The sequence below is a fragment of the Felis catus genome, chromosome B1, assembly GCF_018350175.1.
Source record: "Felis catus isolate Fca126 chromosome B1, F.catus_Fca126_mat1.0, whole genome shotgun sequence".
Taxonomy (NCBI): domain Eukaryota; kingdom Metazoa; phylum Chordata; class Mammalia; order Carnivora; family Felidae; genus Felis; species Felis catus.
In genome coordinates, this window is record NC_058371.1 from 7,726,458 (window position 1) to 7,748,573 (window position 22,116).

The 22,116-nt window shown below is 38.6% G+C and overlaps 1 protein-coding gene across 10 annotated transcripts in view; it reads left to right on the forward strand.

Moving 5' to 3' along the window:
• WDR17 (WD repeat domain 17) overlaps positions 1-22,116 on the forward strand; it is a 107,797-nt gene that overhangs the window by 21,569 nt on the left and 64,112 nt on the right. For 7 of the 10 annotated variants that reach the window (XM_019828217.3, XM_019828225.3, XM_023252304.2 and 4 more), the window contains exons 2-4: positions 2,194-2,279; positions 4,594-4,716; positions 16,444-16,572. In XM_019828217.3, the coding sequence (XP_019683776.2) occupies positions 4,651-4,716; positions 16,444-16,572 (195 nt within the window). In that variant the 5' untranslated portion in view covers positions 2,194-2,279; positions 4,594-4,650. The remainder of the gene's footprint in view (positions 1-2,193; positions 2,280-4,593; positions 4,717-16,443; positions 16,573-22,116) is intronic. The other 3 variants (XM_023252308.2, XM_019828219.2, XM_023252307.2) reach the window with 2 other exon arrangements.

Sequence of the window (22,116 nt, forward strand, 5' to 3'; positions counted from 1 at the left end):
GCTGAGCCACCCAGGAGCCCCCTCTTGAGATTCTCAGGTAGAGTGTTGATCGAGTTGGGGTCGACAACTCCCCCAAATCGTACGATACAATGCTTTTGTCATCTGCCTTCTGCTGATTCCTGACGGGGAGTGTCTGTGCATAGGAAGGGGAAGCAGACAGGTGATCCCAGGTCTCTGTCATTTGGTGCAGCACCTTCAGCATGAGGCTCATGTGCACTTGCCAGCCACTGTCCTCTCCCCTAACCCCCCTGCCGTGATTCTAGACAGATACAGGCAGGCAAGAGAATAGTTGTGAATAGTGCCGTTTACACTGGACTCTGCTCTGTTTTGGTGAACAAGCAATGGCACGTGCTTACTTGGTTTGTTAGGAAGTTCAAAATAATTACCGTTTCTGTCTTGTAAGATGACAGACGGGGGCTCACTAAGAGAGTACAGGAACTGTGGTGCAGGTAGGTAAGAGGACATCACTTGGAGGGATGGATTTAGTACAGAAGGAATCACCTGCAAACAGAATTTCAGAGGGTGAAGCCAGTATGTTGGTCTCAGGTAAAACTGGATGACAGAATTGAAACGTTCGATCAGAACAGCCATGATGGAGACCAAACTGTAGATAGGCAAAACAGGTCACTTTACTCCCTTTAGGATTTTAAACAGGCACAAGGAAATGAAAACACTGTCAAGTTTAGACAGAGGAGGGCAGAAATGAACATTACAGGACGTGGTACCAGAGGTTCATGTAAAATCACAACCAGAGAACTGTAAGTCCTTTGATTTCTAGGCTAGGGACTGCTGACATGTATCTTGATTTTAATCCCCATATTTACAGTAGGATGTTGATGCCTGCCGCATAGGATCAGCTTCTCAGAATGAGAACAGGGCCCTACTTTATTTAGTTCAAATTGCTATATCCCTTAGTTGCTCCTAGAATTACAAAGCACTTCTACACACACGAGAGGCATAGCAAAGTGGAGATGTTGCATGTGTATGGATGGATCACACAAGATGCCATTTTCTCATGGTTCCTAAACGTTGAAAAAAAATAACATGAGGTAATTCAGATTCCTTAGATAAGTAATTATTTCTTGCTATATGCAGTTAATTTAAAAAAGTCCTCGCGTTTAAAACTTTGCCAAGGACATAGATAGTCATAACTATGAATCTTGCTTATTTCCCACAGGCAGTAGACCCCGGTTTCCTAGTGTAAATCAGATGAGAGTATTGATTTGATTAATCTCCGTGGGCGTGTGTCTCCCACAGGAGGTAATGTGTCAGTTAGTGATGCCACAAAAATACTTCCTACGCGCCACTCCAAAACTCAGCAAAATACGACGTTAAACATTTATAACACTCACAAGTACGATCCTGGGGTTTACGACAGGTTTGGCTTGGCCGAGCGGGTGTGTGTGATTTGTCTGTGGCAGCCCTGCCCTTGTGTCTCTCCTCCTTCCTGGACCAGTAGGGTAGCCATGGAATGTTCTTGCGTTTAGGGCAGAGCCACAAAGGCATGAAGCAAGCCCTATCTCCAAAGCTTGGAACCGGAGCACTCCGATTTCCGTGCATGTATCGCTGAGAAAAACTGGTCATATGGCAAGTCCAAAGCCAACGGGCAGTGGCATACAGTCTGCCCATGGTGGGGGTCATGGCAAAGATACAGAGAGGGATATGAAACAGAAGCAGTACTCAAACCTCAGGTTACTTGTATGTTTGGACATGAATGCTTACAGTACGTTTCCCCACATTAGAAGAAATTTTACTTCATTCTCCTCATTTTCTTTAGCATGATATTTAGTCTTTGATTATTATCATTTCCTTCCAGCACTAGTCATAGGAGGTACTAAGAATTTTCTGACTATGAATTAAGTTAAATTTGTGATTTATTTTTATTTTTAACGTTTATTTTTGAGACAGAGAGAGACAGAGCATGAACGGGGGAGGGTCAGAGAGAGGGAGACACAGAATCTGAAACAGGCTCCAGGCTCTGAGCTGTCAGCACAGAGCCCAACGCGGGGCTCGAACTCACAGACTGTGAGATCACGACCCGAGCCGAAGTGGGCCGCTTAACTGACAGAGCCACCCAGGCGCCCCGTTAAATTTGTGATTTTAACAGTAATCAGTCAGACCCACAGACCAATCCACAGACATAAATAAATATGTGGGAGAAGTGCCAGATTGACTCTGTCCTTTGTGTCTCAGTTACAGCTGAGTGATGGTGACATGGTTCCCCTGTGAGGCCAGATTTCAGCTCTGCACTCCACACAGTCCTAACCCACCGAGGAGAGGTGAGAGTTGAAAACTGTCGTTCTTACACTAAAGTAGTGAGATTCTAGTCACTCTCAGATCATCAAAATACCAGAACTACAATTGGGAACTACGTATTTTACGCAAGATAATATTTCATCAGGGATTACATGATGTGAAATATTTTACTTTTCTTAATTCTTGTAAATATGGTAAATAGTGCTTGTGGAAAAATATCGCAAAATAAAACATCCAAACTATTGTGTGCCTATAAACAAGGTATTCATTTTAACTGCATTGTCTTTACAATGGTGTAATAAATATACTTGTGCTGATATGACTTTAAAATAATTTTACCGGTTCAAGTTGGCCTTTAATTTTACACTTAAAAAACATTTCTTAAATGGTTTGGCTAGCCATCTCCCTATAAGGATCTGAATTGTAATCCTATTTCATTTGTTGGTAAGTACATCACCTGTCGCTTGGATGCATTTCTTCAGACCCTTTCCAAGTTTCAGTAGTAAGTAAGTACCTTCAGTTCATGTGACCTGCCATTAGCTGACAAACTGTTGTAGCACTGGGAGTGTCAGTTCACTCAACAAACATTCTGTATATTCTATACAAATACGAATAAGGCAAGTTCCTTTGCCTTGGAGAACTCACAATTTTTGTCTACACAAGTAATGACTATCCAGTGCATGCAAATACACGAATAAAGGCGCACAGATGAGGGATTTGGTGCATTTGAGAAAGTCTTCAAGGAGGAAGAGTTTTTAAGTTGGGTCTTAGAAGACCTTAAATATCAAAGAGCTCATTATTCACAGGGGCAGGGGAAGGACGGCTCAGGCAAAAGCATTTAAAAACATGCAGGCGTCAGATCATGATGGTATAGAACGTGTTTAGCAATTGCAGTGCAAGCAGAAAATGAATAGGTAGATTATTTTATGAGTTTTTACAAGACATGAGGAGGGGTTTCACTAGAACAGTGGCATTATGGCTGGAGAGAAGGGCCTTTTGAAGAGAGATTTTGAAGATAGTTTGATAGGACTTGGTGATCACATGTAGTGGGACGGGCGGAGGAGGGCGGTGAGGAACTGCAGGTGGCGTGAGGTGTTTGTCTCAGGTTGCTGCCGAGAGCATAATGACTGTCATTGAAACGGGGAATGCAGGAGAAAGTAAGGAATGCTTAGAGGTGGTTGAAAGGAGTCCCACAAGCGGTAAACAGGTTAAACAAGAGATTACATCAGTCCTACAACTTCCTGCGCAAGGAAAAGCCTATTCCCAAGCCTTGTGACCTGAGGCTTCAAGCAGGTATTTGAAAATAGGCCTTAGAGGAAAAGGAGGAAGAGGTACCCTGAAGAAGAGTCCCGTGTTCCATCTGATAAATTTTGAAGGCTCTTCTCAGTCGGCCATGGTGATATTCATGTGTCCTACATGCGTACCTTTTTATGCCAGCACAGATGCCGTGCTACTTTTGGGATACGAATAATGAAACACTCAAGTCACCCAAATGTTTTCTTTTTCTTTCTGCGCCGCCCCCCCCCCCCCTTCTTTCCTTTTTTCTCCACCGAGGTGTAATTCTTTGGTGAGGAAAAGATCAGTCAGGACTTGTTACGTTGGGAGAAGCACGTCACCATTACGGAGGGCGTCTTGAAGTCCACGTGCTCTCCAGTGTCCCAGGGAAACTCTTATTGAGCATGGCTAGTAACTGTCTTCCAGAAGTGAGTAAAACTAAAAAGAAATCAAATTCACGTGATTGTGATTCTCTGTCAAGCATATGAGCACTCTATTAAGTGAGGTGTGGCCTTTGACTTTTCGAGGCACTTAGGTAATGAGCAGTCAGCTGACTCTAAAATGACTTAACTCTCAACTACGGAGACGGCAGCAAATAGAAATACAGAATCGGTCTTGTCGTAGACCTTTTAACGCGGAGGCTTTCTTCCGGCTTTATCTCCAACTCCTAAGGTTGAGAATGGAACTAATGTTCTCCTTCCTGTTGCTTTGTGCTTTCTTCGCATTCCTTATTTATAACTGGGTCACTTTTGGAACTAATTTGCCTTCTTGAAAAAATGGAATCACATGCTTTTTAGAATGAAAATTGAAAGCCTAATATTTGATGAAGCATTTGTTGGTACTTTACAACAACGTAATGATTATTTGGTTTTTCTTTCGTGTTTGACTATAGGCTTACATTTTCTGGGTTAGCATTATTTTTTACAGATGCTGTTCTTTGTAAATTATTAAAGCTGTTTCAGCCGAAATGTTGCTGTGCTTCTAGCTTCTTGTACTGAACAACATTTCACAAGGCAGAATTTGGTAAAGCTTTTTGGTTGAAACACATTATTGTTACTTTAGGTGCTGACTGTTCTGATGCCGACTTTCCAATTGCCTTGATTAAAGTAGAAACATTCTATGGCTTGGATGACTTACATTTCAAATTGGTTTGATCAAGATGATTGGTATGAAGGACTACAAAGAGTAAGATACATTTATGTTGTAATTATGATATTCTGTGGGTTTTGTTTTCTGCTTTACTACTCATGCAGCTGCGTTTCTTTGTCATTTATGTTGAGGACATTTTTTCATTGAAATATTCTGAGGGTAAAAAAGATAATCACTTGATCGATTCAAAAGCAGAGGTAAGAAGAGAATATGTAAATATAGTTGTATATTGAGGAAAAGGCATTTTTTTGTCCGTCCTGGTTTCAGATGAATTCTTAATTTTTTCAGATTATCTTTAAGCTTTAAAGATAAAACAGAATTCTTTTTAATGAGACCGATGGATGAAAGTAGTAATACTTTCAACAAAATCATTTTACATAGAGAAAAACTTGATGAAATAGAAGATGTGCATGATAATACTACATATATAATAATACTGTAAAAGAAAATGCAGAAATTTTCTGAAGAAGAGTGCCATATTCTATTTGATGAATTTTTAGGCAATTAATTATGTTTCAAAAGGACTTGGCATTGTTACTATGGCAACTTTTGCATAGTATTTTGAAAACAGCTATTCTGATCTGTTATTGCAATAGTAGAAAACTGCTATTTAAAAAAGCATCTAATCAAGATGGATTTTGTGTAAAATTGTATGACGTCTCTGATTATTTTCACTTTTTTGATGGAAGTTTTCTTAATCATTTAGATGAAGGCACTTTGTGGATTTTTCTTTCTTTTTTCCTTTCTCTCTCCTCTCTCTCTCTCTCTCTTTTTTCTTCTTACACAGCCTGGATTTTTCCTTTTATTAGTGACTGGAACAAAAGAGCCAGAGTATCTTCCCGCAGTCTCACCAGCTGGTCCTCGTCGTTGTTCGAGGGCAGACAAGACTGGAGATAGACAGCACTGCCTTCTCCCCCTCACTTCCTCGGGTCCCTTTCTCAGCACATCAACGAAAGACATTTTCCCAGTATTTTACTTCCTTTTAATTATCTCTTTTGTTGTAATTGCTCAGCAGTTTAAAGCCTCCTGCCCTTTGGGCTTTTCTTGAGATTTGTTTTTTCAACTGTGAAACAAGCCGGTGAACATCTCTGGAGCCAGTTAATAGCAAACCCTGGGGAATAATCCTCATATCGTGGACCCTAAAGCATTCTTCAGGACACAGGTGGAGGATCCATGGGTAGCTTTTCATTCTGGACTCCAGTCTTATCCATAAATGATGGAACTGTTCCAGCTTGTGGGTTTGCTACGTGCCACAGGACACAGACACCCCATAGCATCTCTGTATTGTGCGTGTGCATTTTTAATGGAATAATACGCGCATTTCTGATGTGGATCCAGAGGCTTTTTTCCCAGTGTAGTCCGTGTGTTTCTCAGTGGGAAAGCATAGGGATGGTAGTCTAGCTTGCTAAAATGCTTTTTACTAAAATTGGGTGTTCCTTTATATAGTGACTTTAGGGTAGTTTAGAGATTATGAGAATTCAAATTCTTTTCCTCTGTCCTGACACCATCCTGACACCCTTTACAACTACCATTGGCCTTTATAAATGAATTCCTGGCTCTGAGACGTATTACAAGAGTTGCCGTTATTACATATGAATAAAGTTTGACCCTGAAATGACCACATCGTCTTCATGGGCTTGAGGTTCTTCTGGCTCAGGTTTTGATCAGTTCTTACATAGACTTAAAAGGAAATGAAAGATCCTGTTCTAAATAATGAGAATTGGCACATAAATATTGACTAATTTCTTTAAAAATCCAGCTTACTATTTTTCAGATGATGTGTCTGTGCATATATACCCTATATAATCAGCATTCAGCCTAGTACATTTTTCAATATAATATTTTTTAACAGTTCACAGGAAAAGATAAGATGGATTTTTTTTTAGTTATAATTGTGGTTTAAAAATGGAGTCTTTGAAAAATTACATACAAGTGAGTTTGATCTTTAGTAAAAAATTATGATAGAATTAATTTTGATAGCATTAATATTGATGGCATATGTACATATTTCTACAGATACACAGACACATATATATGAACTTAATTTTCACTTAGTTGTATAGTTTTATTTTTGGCAGTTGTAACTCTATAATTAAAAAATTTTTTTAAATGTTTATTACGTGAGAGAGAGACACAGAGAAAGAGAGAGAGAGAGGGAGCAAGCAGGGGAGGGGCAGAGAGAGAGGGAGACACAGAATTGGAAGCAGGCTCCAGGCTCTGAACTGCCAGCAAAGAGCCCGACATGGGGCTTGAACCCACAGACTGCAAGATCATGACCTGAGCTGAAGTTGGCCGCTTAACCGACTGAGCCACCCAGGCGCCCCTATATTTTAAATTTCATTGTGATTATTTCAGATCTGCATACTCTCGCATATTCAAAAATGAGCTTTAATATTATACAAATCTAATGTAAATGTACTCTTACCACTTTAATTTTTTTGCATTTCATGCACTTAATGTGTAGAGCATCTCTACTGTAATTATAATGTATGTAGGTGCATTTCATAGGAGATTGAAACAAAAAATTGAATTTAGGTTAAGAAAATAAAGTAATATCTTTGCAGGTAGGCTGTTGCCAGGCTACTGACAATGTCAGTTGCATGTGGGGTGTCCCAGTGCTCCGACTGTCTTCCTGAATCCTTTATAAATCTCCATTATTCAGTGTACCGAAAGGGTTAGTACTTCATCTTTAAAGTGTGCATGTTGTTTCTGGGCCAGAAAGATGGTATTTTCTAAAGCAACAAATCTTTGGAATGAACACGGAGATTAAGTCATTCTCTCTCTCTGTCTCTGTCTCTCTCTCTCTCTCTCTCTCTCTCACACACACACACACACACACACACACACACGAAACACTCTAAAGTAAGGATGCAAAAGGGTACATCATATTTATCTGAAATATGTAATGAGCCTACATTCAGTTAACATATATTTATTTTCCTAAATATATGACATTTTATAGGATTTATATTTAAGGTACAGACGCATATGTTAGAATAGACCTTCAGTTGAACATTTTCCATTTTCAGTAATGCAGAGTCATTAATTGTGTAATATTCATGCGGACTACAAAGATAACACAAGCTTCTGGACATTTCTTTTTATGTATTTGGTGATTGCAGATACCACTTTATAGGAGCTACATAGTATTACATATATTTTTAATAATACTTTTGAAAAATAAAGTCGAAGTTTCAAATACTGCCTATAATTAAGATGTATAAATGCAGTAGTATTTATATATTTAATGATGTATAACTTTTTTCAAATTTCATCCAAAATCCTAGATTTTTAAAATAAGTCACTATTTTGTTTTGTCCTGTTTATTATTAATGGTTGTTTGGACATGTTATTCAACTCTGAATTTAAAAAGGATTTAAGTTGTTAGACTGTAAGACTTATAAAAGCTGCTTATGAACAAGGTCATACCATATTGGATGACAACAATGATATTTTTAGATTATCTAAGTTTGGAAATTCAGAAGTAGTAAATTCAAGATATACTGATAGTTAAAGTAAGAGTGTATTGACGAAATGGATTTTGAAGTAACTTATTTTTAATAAATAGTTAGCAGAGGGACTTTAGGTTTCTAGTCTGCCAGGTAAGGAGCTTAGAAGTCTTCATTTCATCCTTAAAATGATACAAAGCTGAACGAACTGAAAAATCAAGAACTCTTCTTAGATCTCTAAGAGAAGTGAGGTCACAAGGCAGATTGCTTCTCACACCCCTGGAGACACTGACAGGCAGTTACAGAAATTCACAACCTACTGGAGCAGAGACCTACCAGCTAAAGCCTCTGCAGGAAGCAGAACCAGGGTAGGAAAAACTGAACTAATTGATGGATTGCTGTGAGGCTCCTGTGACAAGTCTGAGAGTTAAAAGTTCCAGGGAGGCTGCCATGCTTATGTGCTTTTACCTCCAGGATCTCTACTAGGCCTTCACCATGAAGACCAGGGAAAATCCCTGCATGCTCCTGGCTGGGGGAGGGGAAAAGGAAGTATTGTGAAATATGTCCAGGCATTTTGTTCTTAGCAAGGGTGTTCTCAGGGGAAGCTCTTTTACCAGAGCCTAACTTGCTGGTTATTTCAGAACCTACCCTATGTGGCGGAAGGGAAATAGCTATCTCAAGCCCACTGTACCCCTCATGTCCCACCTGGGGAATAAAAAACCCCCAAGAATCAGAGGCAAAATTCACATTCCACAGGCATAGACTCACCAAAAGACAGACACCTAATCTTAGCACTTTCAAATGCTTCCTCATGTTTCCTCTCCACCCTCAACGTACCATTACATTATAAAGGTCTGCGTACCACAGTTCCTTTTACCACTACATTCATGTTCTCTTCTCAAAGATTACAGGGCATACTAAAAGGCAAAAACAAAACAAAAAGCCCCTAAAACCCCCCAAAACAAAAAACCCAACAAACAAGCAAAAAACCAGAAGCAATTCATTGGAAGGGAGTAAAAAAAAAAAACATCAGAACAAGAGTCAGATACGGTAGGAATGTTGGAATTATCGGACCAAGAATTTAAAGAAACTGTGGTTATATGCCAAGGGCTTTAATTAAAAAAAAAAATAGACAACATACAAGAACAGATGGATAATTTAAGCAGAGAGATGGAAATTCTAAAAGAATCAAAAAGAAATGCTAGAGTCAGAACACTGTAACCAATGAAGAAGTCCTATAGTGAATTCATTAGCAGACTGGATATGGCTGAAGAAAGAATTTCTAAGCTTGAGGATATGACCGTAGGGTCTTCCAAATCTGAAAAGAGAAAAAAGAATGGGGAAAAACAGAACAGAGTACCAAGAACTGTGGGGCCACTACAAAAGGCATACCATGTACATACTAGAAATACCAGAACAAGAAGAGAAAGGAGCAGAAGCAACAATCGAAGCAGTAGCGACTTAGAATTTCCCCAAATTAATGTCAGACGGCAAACTCCATATCCAGGAAGCACAGAAGATACAAAACCTGGTAAGTGCAAAAACAAACAAACAAAAAACTACACCCACAAATCATATATCCTATTCAAACTGCAAAAAAAAAAAAAAAAAAAAAGAAAATCTTGAAAAAAGCCAAAGAAGCAAGGATAAGAATTAAATTGAACTTTTCAGAAACCCTGACAGCAAGAAGAGAATGGAATGAAATATTTAGTGTTCAAGAAATAAAATACCAGCCTAGAAATCTGTACTGATAAGACTGCAGTTCTCTTTCATGAATGAAGGAGAAATAAAGACTCTCAGGCAAAAATTTGGGAATTTGTTGCCATTAGGGAATTTGTTGCAGCAAATGTTAAAAGAAGTTCTTTGTTTTTTTTTTTTTAATTTTTTTGAAGTTTCTTTATTTTGAGAGACAGAGCAAGCAGAGGAGAGGCAAAGAGAGAGGGAAAGAGAATCCCAGGCAGGCTCCGTGCTGTCAGTGCGGAGCCCGATGTGGGGCTTGAACTCACGAACCATGAGATCATGACCTGAGCTGAAACAGAGTCAGATCCTCAGCCGACTGAGCCACCCAGGCGCCCCAAAAGAAGTTCTTTGGAGAAAATTAGTGATACAGGTTTGAAGCTCAGGTCTGTATAAACAAAGGGAGAATGTTGGAGAGTGTATAATTAAAGGTAAAAAAAAAAAACTTTTATCTTTCTTACTCTTAATTGATCTTGTTAACAAATATCAGTGTGTTCAAAATAAAATAGCAACAGTGTATTTGATTATACTTTTATACAAACACACGTATATATGCTATGTTGCTTATGTATAAATGAAATGAATGACAATGATCATACAGGGATGGAGAGAGGAATTAGGGATATTTTGTTATTAGAAGGTACCCATACTACCTGAGAAGTACTACCTTGGAAGTAGACTTGGATTAGTTGTATATTAGAAACTCTAGGACAGTCACACACAAAAAATGTTTAAGTGAGACACAATTGATATCCTAAGAAAAAAACCGAATCATATAAAGTGTTCAGTTGAAACCACAGAAGGAAGAAAAAGTGTGGAAGACAAAAACAGGAACAAAGAACAAGAGAAAATTGAAGCAGTAAAAATATGGAAGATACTGATCCAAGTACATGAAGAATTATTTTGGACATTAATGCTCTAATCCACTAATTAAAAGACAGAGACCCAACTATATGTTATCTATAAGTAACTTGCATTAAATATAAAGACATATATAAAGAGTAAAGGAATGAAGAAAGATACACCATGTTAGCACTAATTAAAAGAAGTGGGTGTGTCTGTGTTAATTTCAGACAGAGCAGAATTCACAGCAGGGATAAAGAGGGACAGTACATAGTCTCCAATAAGGGGTCACTCCTCCAAGAAGACATAATAATCCTTAATGTGTATGCGCCTAATAACAGTACTGTAATACATGAGGCAAAAAATCAATAGAAATGCAAAGAAAAATCGATGAGTGCACTATTATAGTTGGAGACTTTAATGCTTTGTCAGACTGAACAGATCTAGCAACAGAAAATCAGTAAGAATGTAGTTGGACTCTAGCATCTTCAGTAAACTGGATATAATTTCCGTCTATAAGACACTTCACCCCAAACCAGATTGTACATTCTTCCCAAGCTCCCATGGAGCATTCACCTAGATAGCCTGTATTTTGGGCCATAAAACACATCTCAACAGCTTAAAAGTATGGAGATAATATGAGGTCTACTCTCAGACATGAGTGGAATCAGACTAGAAATCGGCAACAGAAACATAACTTGAAAATCCCTAAATGCTTAGACACTAAGCCATGGTCTTTTAAATAACTAAATAACACATAATCAAAGATTTTTTTTAAGTTCATTTATCTTGAGAGAGGGAGCACAAGCAGGTAAGGGGCAGAAGGAGAGAGAGAATCCCAAGCAGACTGGGTGCTGTCAGCACAGAGCCCGATGTGGGGCTGGAACTCACGAACCTTGAGGTCACGACCTGAGCCGAAACCAAGAGTCCGACATTTAACTGATTGAGCCACCCAGGCACCCCAGAGAAGAATTCATAAATTAAAAAGTATTTTAAACTGAATGAAATTGAAAATATGACTTAACGTAATTTGTGGGAAACAGCCAAAGCAGTGCCTAGAGGGAAATTTATAGCATTTAATGCATAATTAGAAAAGAAGGAAGATCTAAAATTAATCACCTAAACTTCTACTTTAGAAAACTCGAAAAAGAACAAATTAAATTCAAGTAAGCTGAGGAAAAGAAATAATAAAAATTGGAACAGAAATCAGTGAAATTAAAAGTAGAAAATTAGTAGAGAAAATCAGGAAAAGTAACATCTGCTTCTTTGAAAAGATCAGCAAAATCTATAGGCCTTTAGCTAGACTAAGAAGAAAAGAGATAAGGAGGAACATATTACTAATACCAGTAATGAAAGAGTGGACCTCACTGCATAGCCTATGGACATTAAAAGGATGGTAAAGGAATACTACAAAGGATTCTATACCCACAAATTTGATAACCTGGATGAAATGGACCAATTCTTTGAAGACACAATTTGCCAAAACTCACAGAGGAAAACTATGCAATCTGAGTAGGCCTACATTTTAAAGAAATTGAATCAATAATAATGTTTTGTGGTATCATGGTTTATAAGAAAATACTTTGGGTCATTCACATTACCTGATTTCCCAAGCGTTGAGAGCCATTAATGTGTCTTGTCATGTTAATTAGGTGACTTTAAAAGCCTGTGGAGGCTGATCGCTGGTGGAGCCAACCGTATGGTTAGAGGCTTGGAACTTTTAGTCCTACTCCCTTGACCTCCAGGAGGGGAGAGGGCCTGGAGGTTGAGTGATTGCCCCTGGGCAATGATTTAATCGGTCTTGCCTCTGTAATGAAGCCTCCATGAAAACTCCAAAGGAAGGGTTTTCCTTCCCAACTTGATAAACATGTGGCCCACTCTGAGACCATGGGACCTCCTTGCCCTTCCCCTCATTCCGTGCCTTGCCGTATACATCTCTTCCATCTGGCTCTCCCTGAGTTACATCCTTTTATAATAAACCAGTAGTCTAGTAAGTAACATGTTTCTCTGAGTTCTCTGAGCCATTCTAGCAAATTCAAAGACTTGCACAGATACTTGACGTCAGAAGGTAGATGACATGTAAGTGTATGGAAAGATGACCAGCACAGGGAATTGCAAATTAAAACCACGGTGAATTACTGCTACATACCTACTAGGATGGCATGTCTGGACCGCTGACAACATTCAGGCCACTGAGGATGGAGAGCAGTAGCTGCTTTCACTTACTTCTGGCGGGAGTGCACATGGTTGATGGTTCTTACAAGATGTACATACTCTCTTTGAAAGATGTTTATTTTGAGAGAGAGAGAGGAAGGGGCAGAGAGAGAGGGGGAGAGAGAGAAGCCCAAGCAGGCTTCTGTTAGCACAGAGCATGACACGAGGCTAGAACTCAGGAACTGTGAGATTACAACCTGAGCCAAAATCAAAAGTTATCCAGGTGCCCCATAAAGTAAACATGCACTTACCAGGATGTAGCAGTCACCTCCTTTTGCACCCCTTGTTATTTGCCTAAATGAATTGAAAACTTAAGTTTACACAGAAACCTGCACACGGATATGTGCAGCTTTATAGCAGCTTAAAAAAGTTTTTTTAAAGGTTTATTTCACAGAGAGAGAGAGAGAGAGAGAGAAAGCATGAGCAGGGGAGGGGCAGAGAGAGAGAGGGAGACACAGAATCCGAAGCAGGCTCCAGGCTCTGAGCTGTCAGCGCAGAGCCTAACACGGGGCTCGAACTCACGAATGGTGAGATCATGACCTGAGTCGAAGTCAGACGCTTAACCGACTGAGCCACCCAGGCACCTCCGTAGTAGCTTTATTCGTAACTGTTAAAACTTGAAAGCAACCAAGATGTCTTTCAGGAGGTGATGGATAAATAAGTGGTTCATCCAGAACAGGGAATATTTTTCGTTGCTAAAAAGAGATGAGCTTTCAGGCCATGAAAAGACATGGCAGAAACTTAAATGCATATTACTAAGTTAAAGAAGCCAATTTGAAAAGATTACATACTGTATGATTACAACAATATGACACTCTGGAAAAGGCAAAACTACAGAGAAAGCGGAGATATCCGTGCTTGCCAGGAGTTATTGAGAGAGGGAGAGCTGAATAGGCAGAACATAGAGGAGTTCTAGGACAGTGAGTCTCTTCTCTACAATATACTAAAAGGGCGGGTACATGTCCTTCTGCATTTGTCAAACTGCATAGAGTGTATAACACCAGGAGTGAGCCCTAATGTAAACCATGGACTTTGGGTGATGACGTCGTGTCAGTGCAGGTTCACCATTGTAACAAATGCACCGATCTGATGGGGGATAGATGGGTGGGGGACCTTGTACATATTGGGGGTCAGGGAGTCAGTGGGAACGCTCTATAATCTTCTGTTTTGTTGTGAAACTAAAACTGCTCTAAAAACAGTTTATTAATTTAAAAAAAAGTAAAAAAGAGCAGAAAGTGAAAAATGTTTACATGATTCCATTTTACCCACTAGTTTAAATCTTACGTTTCTTTTCCAGATATAAATTCAAGATTTGTTTAAACATAAATCAGAAACCATTTTTATTTGCACACAAACATTATTAATATTAATCTTGGATCCCAAAGATAAAATACAAAAGCCTACTTAATTCACCCTGCGGTTGAAATAATATATATTTTCAGTGAAAAGTAATGTGGTAACATTACTAGTTAGGTAAAGTATATTTTAAAACATTTGTCCTGACTGTTAGTGCCTGAGGAAATATAGGTGCCAGGGGAGGAGGAACGAAGATTTGTATAGTTAAGCACTCAGAAGACTGAAGGCCCAGTTTGTTTATCATGCCATTTTTCACTTCAGATAATGTTTTACTTTTTTTTTTTTTAAAGCCACTAGTTCCACCCTGATGAGGGGATTTGATGGGATGAAGATAGGTTTGAGGAAGAATGAGGAAATTAAGAGATCTTTTCTAGAAAGTGGGAATATGAAATAGAAAAGATATAAAGAAGAAAGTAACTTTATAAAAATGGAGATAACAGAACTGACTAGAACTTATTAATTGCTGAGCACTAAAATAAAGGAGAATTACAGGGTTATGGTCAGGACATCATTCCACCTGTACTGAAAAGGAAGCAGGTAGTAAAGAGACAGTGTTTTGTTTTTCCGTGATGGTACCAGGCGTCACTGGTTCAGAGTAGCTGGCTTTAACCCCCTAGGTGGCAGGATAGAAAGAGAAGAGGCAGGTTGGGGTGGAGGGTTCCCGGGGCTAGACTGAACGTGTACCTATAAGAATTGTGTCATAGGTCAGACGTATATGTCTTTCTGTGTTTATCTTTCATATATGTGATAGTTCAGGTGTGGTGTTAAGGCAATAACATTTCGCTGCTGAAATGATGTAAAGCTTTTGAAGAACATAAAATAGTGATGAAATGCTGACTCTGGGATAGACTCATCAACACGAACCAAATTTATCATATTTCCCAGATATTATTTTTTCAAAAATATTTTAAGATTATAATTGCTAGCTGTATTTTTTCCTTACTTTAATCAGATATGAAATTGACAATAGTGAAAAATTGATATTTGCATGGTATAACTTTGTGGTATTAGTGAAGGTTGTCTTATACTAAGAAACCTCATTTTTAGACCAATATTTTTTTACCATATTAGAAAAGACATCTAATAATAGTCTGGGTTCTGTCTTTAAAAAGTTGTTTTTGGCCAATCTATTCTTGAATGCCATTCGTTAGGTAACTATATAGTGCAGTACTCAGAATGGGTTTTTTGGTTTTGTTTTTGTCTTTGTGTTTTTACTGTATTTGGATTTTCATAACGATTGTAGACGTAGAAGCAGCCTCCCTCTTGGTTTGCTCTTCTCCGGAATCCCAGAGAGTTTACGCGTAGATTCACAGAATCCTTTGGGCTGAGAGGGATGGATGGTAGGGAAAACCTAGTTCACAGGGTTTCTGTTAGAAGAAGCAGAGACCTGAGCTTAGATGCTTGAGTCCAGTTCATGCTGTCCGCTGGCTTGGAGTCGGGTCTCCGTCCCTGTGTCCCAGCCAGGCTGATTCTGCATCTCCAGGCTGTTGACTCCACCAGCCTCTGTCCTGCCACATCAGCAACTTGTAACCGGTAGTTTCCAGCTTCCTTCTGTCCCCTGTTCGCAATGAGCAGTATTGGTAATGCAGCTTGTCTGCCTGCCCTGTGTGCCTCAAGTGGCTTTTGTGAAGGTGCTGAGTCACTGTAACAATAGTGATGCTCTGTGGCAGAGGTCACGCAGTCCCCCCAATAGTGGCTCACGGTGTTTTACGTTTGAATTTGCTGCCTTGACTGTATTGCCAGTGTTTAGAAATCGTTAGGTTTTACACAAAAATCTAGATTCTTCCATTTCCCTGGAGAGTTTCATAAATCTGGACACATGGGAGGAGGACCTTTCTCCAGGGGCCCTCAAGCCCTTTAGATATAACATGCACCTGTATTCCACTGTAGTCCCCATGGGTCCTGTAGGGTTCCCATTCCTTGGCCAGGTGCCATTTGTCATTTATCATTTATAATCTCTTGCTTTTCAAACTGAAATGACCTGCCTTGGTGTCTCTAGACATCGGGGGATTTCAACTCTTGTTCTCTGCAAGTATGCACTGAGATGAATTGTTCTCGTAGAAATTTCTTTAAAAAAGATGAAGATTGAGGAAGATAGATGGAAAATAATTAAGTTGGTTGCATAATGGAAATGACTGATATTTCTCCAAATTTGTTTTTCAAGGCAAACATGTCCCAGGTAAGGCAAGTGGGACTCCTAGCTGCTGGATGTCAGCCTTGGAACAAAGATGTTTGCGCTGCCCATGGAGACAGGTTTGCGTACTGTGCTACCCTGGCCATCTATATTTATCAGGTCAGATTCTGTGGATTCTTTCTGATTTCCGAATTTTATTAGGTAAAGTTAATATTTAAGTAGTACGTATTTTTAAATCCCTGTGGTATGAAAAGCTGAGTGCTTTTTGGTTTTACAAGTCAAGCTTTTAGAAAATGCTCATCTCCTAGTTTTAAATTATAAGAATCTTAATTGATTTCACAATCATTCATGCGGTTTCATCAGCAAGAATTTCTTCAAGAATTAAAAGCTCCCCACTTATTTTTTAATTTTTTTAAGGTTTATTTATTTTTGAGAGAAGGACACACAGTGCAAGCGGGGGAGGGCCAGACAGAGAGGGAGGCACAGAATCCAAAGCAGGCTCCAGGCTCCCAGCTGACAGCACAGAGCCTGACGTGGGGCTTGAATTCACGAACCGTGAGATCATGACCTGAGTCAAAGTCGGATGGTCAATTGACTGAGCCATCCAGGTGCCCCAAGAGCTCCCCATTTATGAATGGCGAGCAAGTAGAATTTAATTCTTTTAAAATATATTCCCATATAAATAATTGGAATTCGTTTATTTATTAGTTTCAGACCTTGCTTAGTAACTTTCATACGATAAAATCTTACCAGGTGAAGAATAGGCATCATCCATTAGAGATCATTATATTAAAAACAGTGCAGATATATTTTGAGATATCCTTGGGATACAAGCCTTTATAACTCCTTTTTTCCGTTAACTAGCTCCATCCAGACATCGCTTATCAGTTCCCAATCTACAGAGCTAGTGGCCTTCTGAGTTTCCCCAGGCAGAGGTGCCTTATGCCTCTTCAGTCCAAGTCAGTCTCCCTCCTCAGACTCAGAGCCCACATTTTGGTGTTAGCACTGCGCCCTTCATCTGAACCACAGCCGGGAGAGCTAGCTGTCTTTGGCTCCCTCTTCTGCTCACCTCTTTCGCTGAAGGTGAGCAGAGGCCATCGTAGTGTTTTGTACCGATTACTGTCTTTATACTGTGTCACCTACACTTTTCGAATAGTCTCTCAATATCCTCTTTGCCTCTACTTTGACTCTCTCTAGTTTATTCTTCATTGTAATTAATTATCTTTAATGCAAATCTGAAATTTTCAGTCTTCAGCTCTTCCTCATTCCCTTTTATGAAATCCTAACTTCATAGTATGACATCCTGTTACCAGCATTCTGTCTCTCTCCTCTCACCCTGTGTTCCAGGCATACCATGGTAATTGTATTTTCCAAAACATCTCAGACTCTTGTGTATCTTGCCTTTGCTTACACTAATTTCTTTCCATTTGCCTGTGTTGCCTGTTTAGAAAGTATTTTCTTGTCTTTCAGATCTCAGTTGAAGTATAAACTCTTCTCCATATTCTGCTTTTTCCTCTTTCTTATTAGCAAAGGATCTTATAAAACAGACTGCCCATCTCAGTGCTTCCCTTTACCAGAATGAGACTTCCTCACCTTTGAACTCTCAAGTTATGCATACTCTCTGGTATTTTTTAAAAGTACTTTTTATTGTTTATTTATTTTTGAGAGAGAGCATGAGCAGGGGAGGGGCAGACAGAGAGGGAGACACAGAATCCAAAGCAGGCTCCAGGCTCTGAGCTGTCAGCACAGAGCCCGATGCGGGGCTCGAACTCACTAACTGTGAGATCATGACCTGAGCCAAAGTTGGACGCTTAACCTATCGAACCACCCAGGAGCCCCACTCTGTGGTATTTAATAAAGACTCATTAAATGTTTTCCTTGTGATACACTTTTTTGTTATTTTGAAACACCAACATATTTTCAGTTAAGAGTGAAAAAAATGATCGCATTATTCTGGAGTAAAAATCCTTTTAACTACTAACAGTGTTGTAGGTTTATTGAAAATTGAATAAACAATAGCATTAATCTATAAACCAGTTTTCCACAATATCAATTTTATGTAGTCCATTACTCAAGGTTGTAGAAATACACACCAAACTGCAATTTCCATATAACTCACAATTTTTCGCTTCCCATACAGAAGACAGCAGAAGCCTGCCGACTGACCCCCCCCTTTTCCTCCCGTCTGCCTCCTTCACACTTTCCATGTCCTCCCAAGCTTCTCCTTCCCAAAGATCTACAAAATGCCTCCCTTAGTCTTAAGTCCCTATCTTCTTGTCTTATTTCCTTTTAGAGAAGAAGAATGTATTAGACAAGGCAAACTATTCCTCTGAGGAATAAAGAAGGTCAGAAAGTGGATGAAGGCAGAACTCAATTTTTTTCATGTTTGCAAGTGTCTTAAGTTTTGTGATGACATTTTATGACTTGAATATTTAGGAAGATTAAGCTAAAATTATTAATATAAAAACCCTATGAAGAAAGTTTATGTATCATTAAAGACTGAAACAAACTAAAAATCACTCTGATTTAGAAGTTAAAACAAACTCAGGTGACAGTTGATTACAGAGTTCAGTGTAAAACCTTGTTGCAAAGTATAATAGAAAATTACATTTATAGTAAATGGTGGCATTAACATTCAACTTCCATTAATCAGTATTGTTTTAAATGTCATTATGTAAATCAAAATGCTTTGAAAATTATGCTACATGAATATTTACTAAATCACACCCAGGGTCAATGTACAGTCAAAGTCTGATTGTCTGTTACACTCTCTATAATGATGCTGAGGTTTTATCAGGTTTTTAGAACTATTAAATGATACTTGTAAATGCCATAAGAATTTTTTCTTTAACCGTTGCATTATGATGCAATAATATATTGTATTAACTACTCTAAAAATAATTTATGGCCTAGCTCATTGTAATGGTACAGGCTCTCAATTGTAAATAGAGTAGGAATGTATTAATAAATTAATCCCTGTAAGTATTCTATATCATGCTTAAGATACTACTTGGATAATTGTGTACTAAATCCAGGAAAGATCATTGATGTGCATTGTAGCTTCTTCATATGTGTTTGTATTTGTAGACTCCTCCACAGGATTTCTAGCTTATAGAGCAGTCTTTCTATTAGATACATTAGACAACTTTCACAGTATTTACCACAGGTAACATAAGTCACTTAATAACATCAAACTTACAAAACTGTTCATTCTTTAATGTACAGGAAATATTCTTAAATATTTAAACAGGACAATTGAAGATTATTGTAACTGCAATACTAATCAGATGAAAACTCTACTGGTACTTGGTTATCTCTAATAATATTTTCATCCAAAGTTCAGGAATAGCTGAAGTTCAGGTAGTAAGAGATACAGAAATTATAGAAGACAAAACCTTTGGAGATAATTAGGTCATTAGTCAAAATTTTAGATACAGAGGTGTTCACTATAGCATTATTTGTGATAGCAAAAGTTGCTTAAATGATAAACAAAAGCATAATGCGTCCTTTTTTCAATAATATTAACTGAACTTTTTTTGGCCAAGTATTACTAGGCACTAGAAATGCAGCTCTGAACAAACCAGTCACATTCTTATTGAATTCATGTTCTTAGTAAGGACAGGGGACAGGGAGAAATCTGTGAAATATGTCATTTTATAAATAAATATGTAAATGTTTCAGGACGAAATGCGTCCTACAAAAGATGTAAAAATAGGTAATATGCTAGGGTCATTGACACCAAAATCAAAGGCAACAAAACCAAAAGTTAACCAGTGGAACGACACCAAACTAAAATCCTTCTGCAAAGCAAAGGAAACCAACAACATACAAAGGCAGCCCACTGAGTGGGAGAAAATATTTGCAGATCATATATCTGATAAGGGGTTAACATCCAAAACATATAAAGAACTTGTATGACTCCATAGCAAATTAAGCAAGCGATCTGATTAAAAAATGGGCAGAGGATCTGAATAGACATTTTTCCAAAGAGGGATTCCAGATTGCCAACCGACACATGAAAAGAAATCTCAGTATCCCTCACCACCAGGGAAATGCAAATCAAAACCACACTGAGATATGACCTCACACCTGTTAGGATGGCTGTTTTCAAAAAGACAAGAAGTAACAAGTGTTGGTGAGGCTGTGGAGAAAAGGGAACCCTCATGCCCTGTTGATGGGAATGTAAATTGGTGCAGCCACTGTGGAAAACTCTATGGGGGTTTCTCAAAAAATTGAAAACTGAACTACCATGTGACTTAGCAATTCTGCTTCTGAGCATTTACGTGAAGGAAATGAAAAGATGTATGCACTCCCATTTTCACTGCAGCATTATTTACAATAGCTGAGACTTGGAAGGCACCAGTGTCCATTGATGAATGGACGGATAATAAAGAAAATGTGTGTGTAGTTAGCCATAAAAAGAAGGAAACCCTCTTTGCTACCGTATGGATGAAACTTGAGGGCGTTATGCTCAGTGAAATATGTCAGAGAAAGACAAATACTGTGTGATCTCACTTATATGTGGAGTCTGAAAAAACAAAATGAAACTGAACTCATAGATACAGGGAATCGATTGGTGGTTGCCAGAGTTGAGGGTGCAGTGAGGGACAAATGGGTGAGGGTGGTCAAAAGGCAAAACTTTAGAAACTAAATAAGGCATGAGGATGCATTGTACAGCATGTTGAATGTAGTTGATGGCACTCTGTTGTATATTTGAAAGTTGCTCCGAGAGTGGATCTTAACATTTATCGTCACACCAAAAGAAATTATAACTATGTGTGGTGATAGTCAGCTAGACTTAAGTGATCATTTAGCAGTGTATACAAATGTTGAATCACTATGTTGTAGACCTGAAACTAATATTACATGTCAACTGTATCTCAACTAAAAAAAGGATACAGCTAGGGGACAGGTTTTGGCATGGGAAGGGGTGTATAAATTTATTTAGATAGTGTGGTCAGAAAATACCTCTATGAAGAGGCAGTTTTGAACTGAGACCTGAACAGGAAAGAATGAAGAACCAGGAGCAGACAGACGGGAGAGCATTGAAGGCCAAGGGAACAGCAAACGCGTTAAAGCAGATGTGATTTTGCTGTAATAGAGAAACAGGAAGGTCAGAGTGAACAAGCAAGAATGTGATACCAAATGAGCCTTGCAAAATAGCCAAGGTTCATGATGTTGTAGGGCATTGAAGGCCATGTTGCAGTCAGGATTTTACTGCAAGTATAAGATTGAAGAAAGATTGGTGTAATCAGTAATTAATATAATAATGATTTGAAACACTCTCCAGTAGCAGTGTGAAAGGTTCATTATTGTGTTAAAAGGAAAAGCCAGTTACAACCAAATGGCTATATGGTGTAATCCCAAACATGTTGAAAAAGGTAACAAAGGAAAAGGCACTGGCTGATGGCGCATTTACAAAGGAAATAGGAAAATTAGGCTATTTCTTTTGTCCGCTTCCATATAAGAATACAACGAAATGCCCCATCCAAAAAGCAATAACATAAAACAGGTCCAGTCTGCAGACTTCAGACATCTTAACATAATAATGAGCAGGTGGTTTGTTTCACCTGATTTTTTTGAAGTATGATTAACATTCAATGTTATATTAGTTGCAGGTGTACAACATATTGATGCAACAGTTTTTCACGTTACTCACTGATCATAAGTGTAGTCAACATCTGTCACCATACAATGTTATTA